This window comes from Bos grunniens, chromosome 4 (assembly GCF_055505025.1).
Source record: "Bos grunniens cultivar Pamir isolate PY7600 chromosome 4, Bosgru_T2T1.0, whole genome shotgun sequence".
NCBI classification, from domain to species: domain Eukaryota; kingdom Metazoa; phylum Chordata; class Mammalia; order Artiodactyla; family Bovidae; genus Bos; species Bos grunniens.
In genome coordinates this window covers 110622819-110636862 of record NC_141168.1, presented here as the reverse complement: position 1 = coordinate 110636862, position 14044 = coordinate 110622819, and the positions used below count along the sequence as shown (strand labels likewise).

The window sequence follows — 14044 nt, the reverse complement described above, 5'->3', positions numbered from 1 at the left end:
TAAACTTAATTGTAGATAAATTATCCATAGATGAATATGAGTCTACTTTGTTTAAAGTAAGAGTATTTAAAATAAGGACATAAAAGAACTTATTTGAAGTGAGTTTCTTGAGAAACTTAAGTTCTACTACCTTCAAGCACTCTGCCTAGAATGTTACTAATTATGTACTATCCTTCGGAAAATCATTTTCTGAGCCCTCTGGTTCGTGTAAGCTTCCCTGGTTTAGAAAAAACTGATTAAGAGGGTTTTTGAAGAGCCTACAAAAATGGAAACCACAGATTAGTAAAATGTTTAGAAAATAGAAAACACAAATTAGTAAAATATGTAGAAGATAAGATGATAAACTGTGGTTTCTGTGGTCTAGTTTTTATTAGATTTTTAACTCAGAATTAGCTTTTATGTTCTTGTATTCTTCCCCACCTCTCTTTGTATGCTATAGGTAGCAAGTTTGGATTAACTGAAAATATGGAAACTAATAGAGAAACCTACCAAGATAGATTAGATTGTAAAATATACATATGCATACGCATACATGATGCTGTAAGCTGTACATTTCCAGTGTAGTGTTTAGAGAAATATGTCAGTTTACTCTTTCTCATACCCAAAATATTAGGCTGGATATACTCAATCTGCATTGGAAACTGTATGCCAAAATCACAGGTCCTACTTGGAATTTTATCCCAGTTTAAGGGGTCTGTGGATGGCCACGTGGATTTAAGATCACGCTTATTTACTCCTCCTGGTGGCAGGATGGTAGGACTTAGCCAATAGTATCATCATTTTCTAAGACTGCAATTCAAGATTTAACCTTGTTACTTTTCAGTTTTGAAATTCCTTAAGCTACGAGATTGATATATTTAGGTATATGATACATGTATTTTCTAGGATTTCTCTATTGCTTCACTTCTCTCACCATTGATTGGCATTTTTGTTTTTACATAGCTGCCTACTCATATCCACTGACTATATTCATAGCTTTGCCTGTAATCAGAAATTCTAAGAAAAAAAGAAGTTCTAAGGAGAATTCTGCTGCCCTTATCTCATGTTTCAAAGATAAAAAATCTGCCTCATGCAAAAGGAAGCTTTGCAAGAGAGATCTTTATAAAACAAAAGCATGTGATTCAGGGTTTGCTTCTTTCTTTCTCCCAAAAGTTCAAAAATATTTTCTAAATATGATTGTAAAAACCATCAGAAATGCCAATAATAATTTCTTCTTTTTAAGAATTAAATGTGACAGTATCAACTGAGAGCTGTCCCCAGGATATGTCTGCCTGGATAGAATGAATATATTCATTGTTAGGAGGGAAGGTGGGAGTAGGCATTTTTCTTCCCACTACAATATAGCCCTTTCTGTTCTAACTTGTTCACCAACAAGTTCTGTGCCCTTAATAACTGAACCTAGAATGCTTTCTCCCACTAGCCTATATGATGACAAATTTGTCAAAGTATTTGCCACCAGTCATTGGTGTCTTAGTTAACACTTCTTCAGGAATTTAGCTTTCCAGTATCTGCAGAACTTTCAGTATCTTCATTATTTCTATCAGAATACTCTCTCTCCCTACACATGGCAAGATCTAGATTCAGATCAGATCAGATCAGTCACTCAGTTGTGTCTGACTCTTTGCGATCCTATGAATCGCAGCACGCCAGGCCTCCCTGTCCATCACCAACTCCTGGAGTTCACTGAGACTCACGTCCATCGAGTCAGTGATGCCATCCAGCCATCTCATCCTCTGGCGTCCCCTTCTCCTCCTGCCCCTAATCCCTCCCAGCATCAGAGTCTTTTCCAGTGAGTCAACTCTTCGCATGAGGTGGCCAAAGTACTGGAGTTTCAGCTTCAGCATCATTCCTTCCAAAGAAATCCCAGGGCTGATCTCCTTCAGAATGGACTGGTTGGATCTCCTTGCAGTCCAAGGGACGCTCAAGAGTCTTCTCCAACACCACAGTTCAAAAGCATCAATTCTTCGGCACTCAGCCTTCTTCACAGTCCAACTCTCACATCCATACATGACCACAGGATATCAGTCACCTATTGACGTCTGACATCATTGTCATTGCTGTGCTTTGCAGAAGTTGAGGCTTGTTTTCTCTTATGCCTTAGTTTTCAGAGAAACTTAGTAGTATTCAGTGGCAACACTCTCTCATTCACGGTTTTTGCTCTAGCCTCCTCCTTTATTTATAAGCTTCTTTTAATGGACACGACTGAAGTGACTTAGCAGCAGCAGCAGCAGCATTGGAAAGTAGTAGAAACTGTGCCAACGGGCTGTAACACTCAGACATGATCATACTGATTAGCGATTGAGGAATCACCTGTGCCCTCCTGTGAGGTTCTAGAAAAGAAAAACTGACTGCTCTGTAATGCAGCATGGCCTCAGTGAGCCAAGCCCACTAATAAGCAAGTACGGCCTTTGGAAGACATGGCATTCATTTTTTTCAGACTCTATTTGAAAGCAAAGGACTTCTTCCTCCATTATTATTTTTCTTTTTTTCTGTCAGAAAATGTGTTGACAGCACAATCAGTCATTGTGATACTGATTCTACTAGGAAATAAATAGTGAATATGCCGGGGGAGGAGGGAAATCCTAAACTTATTGAAAATAATTTATTTTACTGACTTCATTTGTTTTGTTTTAGATATTGCAGATTTGTAAAATTTCTGCACTGTGGTTTTTTATGTTCATTTGGGTTTTTTTCATGATTCATGAGAAAAATAGATTCTATATTCCATTTTCAGACAACACATGGAAATACTGTTCTTAGATCTGTGGCATATTTCTTATTCTAATATATGTGTCAAATTAAAATGAACAGTCATCACAGATATCCCTTACATTTCTGGAAAGCAGAGTTGATTTTAATATGTGCTAAAATATATACCAAATACATCTACCTCCACTTTTAATCAATGCTATATTTTTTAAAAGGCTGTTAAATTATAGCTTAGTTACTAAGGAGCTATATAAAACCAGTTTTGGAAAAGATTTCCCAAATACCAGATATGGTAATAGTCAGAAATTTAAGAAAATTATTCTTTCAAGGTGTACGTAGTGATTTTTTTAGGTATACAATTTGATGGCATTAAGTACAGTGTTGTGAAACTGTCATCCCATCCATTTTAGAACATTTTTATCATCCCAAACAAAATCTCTGTAACCAACAAGCAGCAACTCCCCACCCTGCCTCCCTGCCACATCTCCTGGTAACCATCATTCTACTCTTTGTCTCCATGAATGCCCCTATTCTAGTGAAGTCATACAATATTTGTCATTTTGTATCTGGTTTATTTCACTTAACATGTCTTCAAGATTCTTTCCATGTTATAGCATGTATCAGAAGCTCGTTCCTTTTTATGACTGACATTTCATTGTGTGTATATACATATACCTTTTTATGACTAACACTTCACTGTGTGTGTGTATATATACATATGTATATATATTCATTGTTTATGCAGTCATATGGCAGTGAGCAGTCTAGTTCCCATCTTTTGGCTATTGTGAATAATGTTATGAGCATTGGCATCAAAGTTTGAGTCCTTGTTTCCAATCCTGTTGAAACTCTTTGAGGAACTGTACCACAGTGTTTTCCATAACAGCTGCATCATTTTACATTCCTACCAGCAATGCACAGGGGTTCCAGTTTTTCCACATTCTTCCATACACTTGTTCTGTCTTGTTTTTCAAAAATAGTAGCCATGGGTATGAAGTAGAATTGATATATTCTTAACATAGTGGAATGTTACCTCATAATTGTTTGTAAGACTCTATCTGTCAGTTGGCAAGTCTTCTTAACAAAGCTAAATTGTAAATAAGTTTTTTGTTTAAAATGACACTGGTGGTGATAATGGTGATGATGGCACTTATAGATTGCCTTTTTCTTTCCCCAAATTAATATTTTGTTATTAATTGTAACAGTTTGTCCTATAGAGTATAATATATTGAATTAAACAGTTTGTAAAGGTCTATGTCGTTTTTAATGTTTGACTTTTATATGCCTATAGAAAGAATATATAATTAAATTACAATGATACATTGATGGGGTTTTTATTATTTAAATCAAAATTTGCCAAATGCCAATAGGACAGAAAATTAGGATTTGTCAAACACTTGAAAGTCAGTTAGATTGCCCTTGCTGTTACTTGGGGATTCAGAGGTAAAAGTAGTGACAAGAATGTAATGTAAAATAGTACTTCCCAAACTTTAAAATGCAGAAGGGTCATGCGGTTATTTTGAGAAAAGGCAGATTCTAATCAGTATGTCTTATGCAGTCTGCTCCTGTGCAGGTAAACAAGCTCCCAAGTAATGGCAGTGCTGTTCCCCAGGGGAACATACTTTGAATTGCAAAAATTTAAACTGTTAGTGAGACAGAACCTAACCGATAAAAATATCTTTACCACTCTTAAGGCCTGCCTGCATGCTAAGTCACTTCAGTTGTGTCCAACACTTTGCAACACAGGAGATGTGGATTTGATCCCTGGATGTTGGAAATACCCTGGAGAAGGAAATGACAATGCATAGAAGGCAAGAATACTAGAGTAGGTTGTCATTTCCTTCTCCAGGGTGTCTTCCCCACCCAGGGATCAAACCTGTGTCTCCTGCATTGGCAGGAAGATTCTTTACCACTAGCCCCACCTGGGAAGCTGAAGGACTAAGTTATAAATATTAGTTAATATGTTTAGAGCCTTTTAAAATGTGGGAATAAATGCACTGCTGAAGGAAAACTCTGGCCTAGTACTGCCGAGCTGTAGAGTCAGGCTTGCATTCTCTCTGCTGAAATGCTTCATCTCTCAGGGGCCGCTGTGCCGTAGTGTTCTCAACTTTTCATTCAAAACAGTACTTCCCACCTGCTCTTTTATCTTGATGTTGATGAAGCATGTTTTAAAATTGCCTTTTCCATGTTTTCCTCTTCAGGGAGTGCCTTGGTGAAGCCCATGAGCCTTGTGACTGCCAAACGTGGAAAAATTGGCTACAAAAAATAACTGAAATGAAACCGGAAGAACGTAAGGGGAATTTTAGATAGCTATATATTTTCTAATAGCATTCCAAAGATAATGTGGTCCTGTTTCTTAGTCTTCATTTCTAAAGATTTCAGGTTTTTTAATGGAGAGCTCCTCTTTGAAGCCCTCTAGCCAGTATCATTTTGGAGATCTCAGGGGAAAGCATAGACAGGTTCCATGTTTCTAACAGACTTATTAGGACTCCAAGGTAAATAAAGTCACTCTAAGTTCTGCTCCTATAGTCCTTCTCTTTTATCCTGGAGTGAGCTCACCAGCTTTTCTAGACTTCATGAGAAGAAATGCATGGTCTGTACTGAGAGGAAGCTTCCAGTGGAGGGTTAGGCAAGTCAATTTCTTGCTATTACGTGGTTCTGTAGATTTACTTAGATTAAATGTGATGTCTGTTTAACTAGTTTTTAATGAGATGTCTCTAAGTATAGTTTCTCTGTTCATCCTCACAGAAATGGTAATAGAGACTGATGGTGGTTATGCCATTGCACAGATAGGAAGCTAACAGATTGGACTGAGTGACACAGGGCAAATAGAATAGGTTTGAATTAGCCTTCCTAATAGCAGTTCCTATGTTCGATAGGTAAATATATCTGCTTTGCCATAATTTTTTACCCCCTGACGTATTTTATGACAACTGTTTTATTTTAAATTACTATAAATTAAAACTCATTTGGAGTTTTTTGACTTTTTAAATATTGGAGTTTGAGGTATTGCAAATCAGGATTAAGAATTCACGTGGTTCATCTTCACTTATTATGAGCAAAGCACATAATAAAGATGACATCAATCTCCAGGGAGTACAGAGGCTAGTAGGGAAGCAGTCAGATATTACAGTTAGCTATCATATGGTAGCTAACATAGTTAGGTTAGATGAGAGTACAAAAACAACTAACTAGGTTGGGGACAGAGGATGTTAAGGAATCCTCCTGATAGCAGCAAGATATGAATTGAGTTTTAGCATATCTGCAGAGGCATATCTGTCAGCAGCTAAAACAATACTGAAAGGGACTGGCTGGCAGCCTTGAGTTCCTCAGGCTTGTGTTACTATTATATTGGACAATATACCATTGCCTGAAAAATGGTTCTCAGCATTTTATATTCACAAGATGATATTGTGCACTGACTCAGGATTATTCAGATTCATGGAAAAGAGACAACTTAAGTAGACTAGAATACCAGTTTATTAACTGACCATGAGAGCGATCTCTTTCACGTGTTAAGAAAATGCATGTTCTCTAAACAGGAGCAGAGGCAACTGGATAGTCTTAGGACATTTTATAGTGATATCTGGTTAATCATTGCTTTCCTGAACATTGATTGTTCAGTCAAATATCTTCTAAATACCAGCTTCCCAAATCAGAAAGGTTTGTATAGATTGTTCTTGGTCCCCTGGTTCATTGTATCTCTCCTCTGAATACCAGGTAGACTGTGTCATTGCTCTCTGGTTACCCATCCATTTTCCCTGTTCTTCGTCTGTGTGTAGTATGTCTATGTATGATAGTTCCATAGAGAGATTAATACCATTACCCTCCAACACATTTAAATATGGCAAGATGATTGGATTTTGCTTTCTTTTCCTGCTTCTGACACCTGGAAACATCTATATTTCCGTGAGAGATGGCTTGCTATTGCCCACCTACCTGCATATCTTTATACATTCTGTGGAGTTTAAAATTAAGGTCCATGGGAGAAATTTGCAAAAGATGAGGCTGGAAAGATAGGTGTTGCCAGATTGAAAGAGTTCTTGCCAAATGGTCTGAGTTTATCCTATTAACAGAATAAGCTGTAGAATGCAGTGTTCGAGTAGGGAAGTAACATGGTTAAGATACTGTTTATTAGGATAACTGATGACTAGGAGTGATAGACTAAAGGAGGGCTAGACCAGAGGTGGGAAGGTAGGTTTTTAGTTTGGGTCAGAGACTAGATCATGATGTCACTGGTCAACTTAGGAGATTCAGGTAGAGGAATAGCTTTCAGGGGAAAATAATGAATTTTGTTGTGGCCATTTTGCACTCAAGTTACTTGCAAGACATATGTGTGGAGATGTCTGGTGGATTTTAACAAGCGCCTGTCTGCAGCTCAAAACAGATGCTGAGAAAACTTAGGAATAACTTATTGCCTTTAAATGGTGTCTTCATTATGTCTTTCGCATTTATTTAGTACTATTTTATGGTAGAATACAGAAATAGAATGCCCTCTATGCTCTTGAAATTTACATTTTAGAGATGGAGACAGCTGTGTACAAAACTCAGGACAATAAGTATTAGAGATGCTGTTAGAGAACAGTATACCTGTGATACATTGTGAGGGAGAGGAGAAACAAAGGAGGGGATTAGTTAAGAGATCATCTAGGAGAGAGGTAGGGAAAGCTTTATAAAAATAATTGATGCCTAAGCCATATCTTGAAAGGTGGTAGATGTTCTTCACACAGACGAAAGTAAGAAGGGCATTCTAGGCTCTGGTGCAGTAGGGCTGTGAAATAGCACAGCATATCCAAGGACTGCAAGCAAGTCCCTTTAGCCAGTACAAACATGCAGTGAGAGATGAGACAGCGCTTGCAGGGGTGGGGTTGTATGTAACGCTGGGAGGTCTTGCTTTATCCCGAGACGCCAAAAAGGAGTTTTAAGGAAGGACATGGTAACTGAAGATGTTTGCTTAGAAAATCAGTCAGGTGCAAGTGTGGATGCTGAATTAGGGAGTAGGTAAGAGCACTGTTTCTGCAGTAACCTCAGAATGTACAGGTAAGATGATACAAGGGCTTGAACAAGACAAGCACCACACTTGGGAGGAGAGAGGTATATAGAAGAGAAATAAGATAACTTCATTGTACGTACAGCTTTTTGTACAGTATAGCTTTTTGGTGGAACTGTGACAGAAGATTCTTGCCTAAGACAAAGATCTTGATATGAAGAGAGAAGACAAATAGAGTTAGAAAACGGTGCACACGGGGTATACATGGCTGTCTCTGGTGCTCGGAGATAGGGAGACCTCAAGTGAAAACTGAAGATCACCCTCAGAGTCCCAAATGGTATCTTACTTCAGAAAGATGGAGGAACTTTAGAAAATTCGATAGGAAGCAAGAGACCCAAGACACCCACAAGTGGTCTACTGTAGAGGGAGCCAACACCAAGATTGCAGAGAAGATTCCCTGTTGCTAAGAAAACTTTCTCACTATCCTGATGCATACCCACCACAGTGAAAGCTGGTAGTGACCAGTAAACTCTTAATGGCCACTTTTAAGTGTATGAAATTTATGGTAAGACTTAAAGCAAACAATAATAGGCCAATTGTAATACTTAAGTAGAACATCATTGTTAAATATACTAACACAAAAATAATACTCTAAAAGAGAAAAGTTTGATTTACTACTGTGTTGGGTTTACATATTAGTTTGGGTCAGGGTCACATATATTTGACATAAGAATTTTCAACGGAACTGGTAGATTCATGAGACTGTTTTCTCCCTTATCCCTGGTTTTCCAGAGTCTTTAAATTATGAGACTTAAAAGGAGTGACAAAATCTAATTGATGAGAAAAATACTAGAAAATATACTGAGAAAATATTCTTTCAATTATTAATTGAAATTAATTCCATATAAAGTTGAAACACTGTCTTTTAGTACCGAACCTACCTCTATTGTGGCTAATCAGAGCAAGAAACAGGAATGATTATATTTTCTGTGAAATTGTAATTTATAAAAATTTAACACCAGCGTTTTTTCATAGTACACATAATAATGGTTACTAAATGAAATTCAAATAGTTTTTAAGAATTCAGTCTTTAAAAGCAACTTTGTTTTCACTAACGGATGTTGATTCTATTAATATATTGTTATACTGTAATACTTGATTAAATGAGATTAATTTTTCTTACAAAGAGACTGGATTATTAAGGAAAGAAGATCAAGATCCACATGCAGCTGAAAAAAAAGTTTGGAAGTCTGAGGGGGTGAAGAGGGCTCACCAGGTAGATTGAAGGGGCCTTGCGTGTTGTAGGTACTGAGAAAAGTATATACAAAGGGCAGATGTCCGAAACGAGCTTGCTCAGAGCACTGGTAGTGAAGGCATTTTTTCTAGCACAAGGATTTGTTGTTCTGATAGTCGATTATTTTCTGAACACCACTTACTTCATGTAATCCCCTAGAATGCAGTCAGAAACTAGCATTCTTTCTCCAAGGGTGGGAGAAAAAAACTGTTATGTTGCAGGCTACACAGCTGCTTTGTTTAAATGCCTTTGTGCTTTATTTATTGTAACAATGGACAATAAAGGTCATAAGAATATATTGGAGCCTCTGAGCTAAAAATAACGTTGTTGCTAAAGGGAGGAGAAAGGCCACTACTTCTAAACAAAAATCGGACATTGTGCTTAGTAATTAGGTTTTATAGCAGCACCTTTTGTAGACAGCATTACCTCCAGAGCTCATTAGTAGCCACTATGGGTAGTAACTCTACACATGGACATCACCATGGTCAACACCGAAATCAGAAATATTCTTCGCAAAGATGGAGAAGCTCTATACAGTCAGCAAAAACAAGACCAGGAGCTGACTGTGGCTCAGATCATGAACTCCTTATTGCCAAATTCAGACTGAAATTGAAGAAAGTAGGGAAAACCACTAGACCATTCAGGTGTGACCTAATCAAATCCCTTATGATTATACAGTGGAAGTGAGAAATAGATTTAAGGGACTAGATCTGATAGACAGAATGCCTGATGAACTGTGGATGGTAGTTCGTGACATTGTACAGGAGACAGGGATCAAGACCATCCCCGTGGAAAAGAAATGCAAAAAAGCAAAATGACTGTCTGGAGAGGCCTTACAAATAGCTGTGAAAAGAAGAGAAGTGAAAAGCAAAGGAGAAAAGGAAAGATATAAGCATCTGAATGCAGAGTTCCAAAGAATGGCAAGGAGAGATAAGAAAGCCTTCCTCAGCGATCAATGCAAAGAAATAGAGGAAAACAACAGAATGGGAAAGACTAGAGATCTCTTCAAGAAAATCAGAGATACCAAGGGAACATTTCATGCAAATATGGGCTCGATAAAGGACAGAAATGGTATGGACCTAACAGAAGCAGAAGATATTAAGAAGAGGTGGCAAGAATACACAGAAGAACTGTACGAAAAAGATCTTCATGACCCAGATAATCACAATGGTGTGATCACTGACCTAAAGCCAGACATCCTGGAATGTGAAGTCAAGTGGGCCTTAGAAAGCATCACTACGAACAAAGCTAGTGGAGGTGATGGAATTCCAGTTGAGCTATTTCAAATCCTGAAAGATGATGCTGTGCAAGTGCTGCACTCAATATGCCAGCAAATTTGGAAAACTCAGCAGTGGCCATAGGACTGGAAAAGGTCAGTTTTCATTCCAATCCCAAAGAAAGTGCCAAAGAATGCTCAAACTACCACACAATTGCACTGATCTCACATGCTAGTAAAGTAATGCTCAAAATTCTCCAAGGCAGGCTTCAGCAATACGTGAACTGTGAACTTCCAGATGTTCAAGCTGGTTTTAAAAAAGGCAAGAAACCAGAGATCAAATTGCCAACATCCGCTGGATCATCAAAAAAGCGAGAGAGTTCCAGAAAAACGTCTATTTCTGCTTTATTGACTATGCCAAAGCCTTTGACTGTGTGAATCACAATAAACTGTGGAAAATTCTGAAAGAGATGAGAATACCAGATCACCTGACCTGCCTTCTTGAGAAACCTATATGCAGGTCAGGAAACAACAGTTAGAACTGGACATGGAACAACAGACTGGTTCCAAATAGGAAAAGGAGTACATCAAGGCTGTATATTGTCACCCTGCTTATTTAACTTATCTGCAGAGCACATCATGAGCAACACTGGGCTGGAAGAAACACAAGCTAGAATCAAAATCGCAGGTAGAAATATCAGTAACCTCAGATATGCAGATGACACCACCCTTATGGCAGAAAGTGAAGAGGAACTAAAAAGCCTGTTGATGAAAGTGAAAGAGGAGACTGAAAAAGTTGGCTTAAAGCTCAACATTCAGAAAACGAAGATCATGGCATCTGGTCACATCACTTCATGGGAAATAGATGGGGAAACAGTGTCAGACTTTATTTTTGGGGCTCCCAAATCACTGCAGATGGTGATTGCAGCCATGAAATTAAAAGACACATACTCCTTGGAAAAAAAGTTATGACCAACCTAGATAGCATATTCAAAAGCAGAGACATTACTTTGCCAACAAAGGTCCATCTAGTCAAGGCTATGGTTTTTCCAGTGGTAATGTATGGATGTGAGAGTTGAGCTGTAAAGAAAGCTGAGCGCCGAAGAATTGATGCTTTTGAACTGTGGTGTTGGAGAAGACTCTGGAGGGTCCCTTGGACTGCAAGGAGATCCAACCAGTCCATTCTGAAGGAGATCAGTCCTGGGTGTTCATTGGAAGGACCAGTGGTGAAGCTGAAACTCCAGTCCTTTGGCCACCTCATGCGAAGAGTTGACTCATTTGAAAAGACCCTGATGCTGGGAGGGATTGGGGGCAGGAGGAGAAGGGGACGACAGAGGATGAGATGGCTGGATGGCATCACTGACTTGATGGACATCAGTCTGAGTGAACTCTGGGAGTTGGTGATGGACAGGGAGGCCTGGCATGCTGTGATTCATGGGATCGCAAAGAGTCGGACACGATTGAGCGACTGAACTGAACTTAAGGGTAGTAAGTTCCTTCTGAAACTCCTGTTTTCCACCAAATTATCAAAGAATTCTCTGCCCCAGCACCCTAATGAAGCCATCTTCCCAGGTGGGTTTAGAAATGGAGTGGAGTCTGAGCAGTTCACGGCTGCAGTTTTTTCTCTCTATGTGGAAGAGCAGTGCTTTACAGTCAAGCAGTAGCTGCTGTTCTGTTCTTGACACAAACTGAGGTAAGTAGGTACTAAGGGTTCCGTGTGGCAAGACACCATCCCCCCTCCACTGCTAGACTCCATCAAATGGCTGCTGCTGGTGCTCAGGGCTTCCAGTTCATATGCAGAACTACTTCCCAAGGGTCACACCGCAAACCTTTGTCCCCTTCCCTCTCCAGGGATTTGTTTTTTTTTTTTTTTTTAAGGAAGCATCAGAGTCCTCTGAGGCATTTTATTTGTATGTATTACATCCCTAGAAAAAGAATCCAAGAATTTTCCCTCCTGTATGTTTTCGTCTTGCTTCTTCATGGTCCATGATGCCAGCTGAGGTTGTCAGTACAATGAAACCAAACTGACGGGATGGGAGCAGGTTATTCTGCCATTTTTCTAGATCTTTGAGTTGTACATCAAATCTAGTGCTGATCACTCCACACTTATTTAGCCTGCCTGTGAGGTTCACAACAATTTTCCCAGCCCTGTGATCATCAATGATTTCAAATTCGCCAATGTAACCATGCTTCATCATCATTGTTAGAAACCTGACGATGACTTTGGAGCACGGCCTAATAAGGACCTGGCGTTTGCCTCTCTTTTCGGCATTGTTGATACTCTTGAGAGCATCGGCCAGGACATTCATGTGCACCATTCTGGCGGCACGGAAAGATGGCGGAAAGAGCAGGGATTTGAATCTAGGAGTTGAGTGACTTTTTCTTTTAGACTTCAAAACTTAGAGTTGATTTCTCCCCTGCTTTCCTCAGTAGGGCTAACCTCTTAACCCACCCTTTCTAGACAATCTGCATATAATGAGGGCCTTAATAGAATGGACCACTCTCAAGAATTTCGCAGTGATTTTCAGAATCTCTTTCAGTGAAGAAAACGTAGAACTTTCCTCTGTACTTGAAGTTAGAAAGCAAACTTGAGTACTGACAATCTTGCAGGAAAAAATAAATTTTAAATTACCCATCTGCCACTCTCTCCAGCCCCTAAATCTCTCTGTAGGCGGAGGTAGGGATTTATAGAATATAAAATGTAAAATTTAGAGTCTTTAAAAACCCTGACATTCTTTAAGATTGCAGATCTCATATTAAAGTAGAATAAATAGTTTATAAGATGGTGAAGAGTATAAGGTTGGTGTGGGGATAGCAGATGGGAGGACCTTGCCAGGTAGTCAGTCAGTGGCCAAATCATGAAGGCCGTTGTGTTCTTTGCTAAAGAAATTTGATTAATCTTGTAGTCAGTGAGGAACAACTAAAAGATTTAAAGATTTGTATTTTTAAAAGATCACTTTACAGAGGCAATTTAGTGGGGTTTGGGGACGAGGGAGAAGGATCTGGGGAGATTAAGTTGGTTTCTGTGTTTTAATTGTCTAGGCAAAAGGTTTGGAGGATCCTAGCTGGAAATAGAGAGGAGATGGATATGAAAAAGTAAGAGAACCCATGGGATACAGCAGATGAGGCAAAGAGGAAGATGTCCAAGATCATGTTCTTCCTAGATTGATTCTGGGTAGATAATCAATCATTTACCAGCACAGGAGGTAGAGAAAGGAGATTTGGGGAAAATAATGAATTTAGTTCTAGACATGTCATTGGATTCATTTTTAGTTTATCTTAAATAATCATGGGTTAAAAACTTTACCATAGACTCTGATAGAAAAATAAGTATATATATTTAAAACTGAGAGGCAACCTGCAAAGAAAAGTTTGAGTGTTTTTCCATCTGAAGTTGTACACTAAATTGTTTATTTTTGTATTTGTGCTTAATACCCCAAAGTTGTAGGAGTCAGTGAAGCTTATGAGGATGCTGCCAATTGTCTCTGGTTGTTAACTAACTCCAAGCCTTGTGCGAATTGTAAGTCTCCAATACAGAAGAATGAGGGATGCAATCACATGCAATGTGCTAAGGTAAGTTAAAGAGGATTGTACTTGCTTTGTGGTTAGGACCTTAATTTGATTGTGAATCCAAAGGAAAAATACTGTAAGCATAAAAATCTTGTCTTTCAGAGTGATTCTAGGAGATTATATTCCACATTCTTTGTTAATTAATGTAAATGTTGATTTATATTACTAAATTTTACAATCATGGTGAATGTTAAAAACAAAGGTAAGGATTCCATGGTCCTTGTCCAGATCAGAGATGCCAGAGTCCATGATCCTAAGAGAGTTC

At 38.6% G+C, this 14044-nt stretch overlaps 1 protein-coding gene and 1 pseudogene across 8 annotated transcripts in view; one reads left to right on the top strand and one right to left on the bottom strand.

The window, feature by feature from the left end:
• ANKIB1 (ankyrin repeat and IBR domain containing 1) overlaps nucleotides 1–14044 on the top strand; it is a 157503-nt gene that overhangs the window by 123631 nt on the left and 19828 nt on the right. For all 7 annotated transcript variants that reach the window (XM_086397938.1, XM_086397937.1, XM_086397936.1 and 4 more), the window contains 2 exons: nucleotides 4911–4999; nucleotides 13652–13782. In XM_086397938.1, coding sequence (XP_086254064.1) covers nucleotides 4911–4999; nucleotides 13652–13782 — 220 coding nt within the window. The remainder of the gene's footprint in view (nucleotides 1–4910; nucleotides 5000–13651; nucleotides 13783–14044) is intronic.
• Nucleotides 12064–12557, bottom strand: LOC147374687 (small ribosomal subunit protein uS8 pseudogene; annotated as a pseudogene). The gene has a single exon (XR_015163023.1). The product of XR_015163023.1 is annotated as a small ribosomal subunit protein uS8 pseudogene (transcript).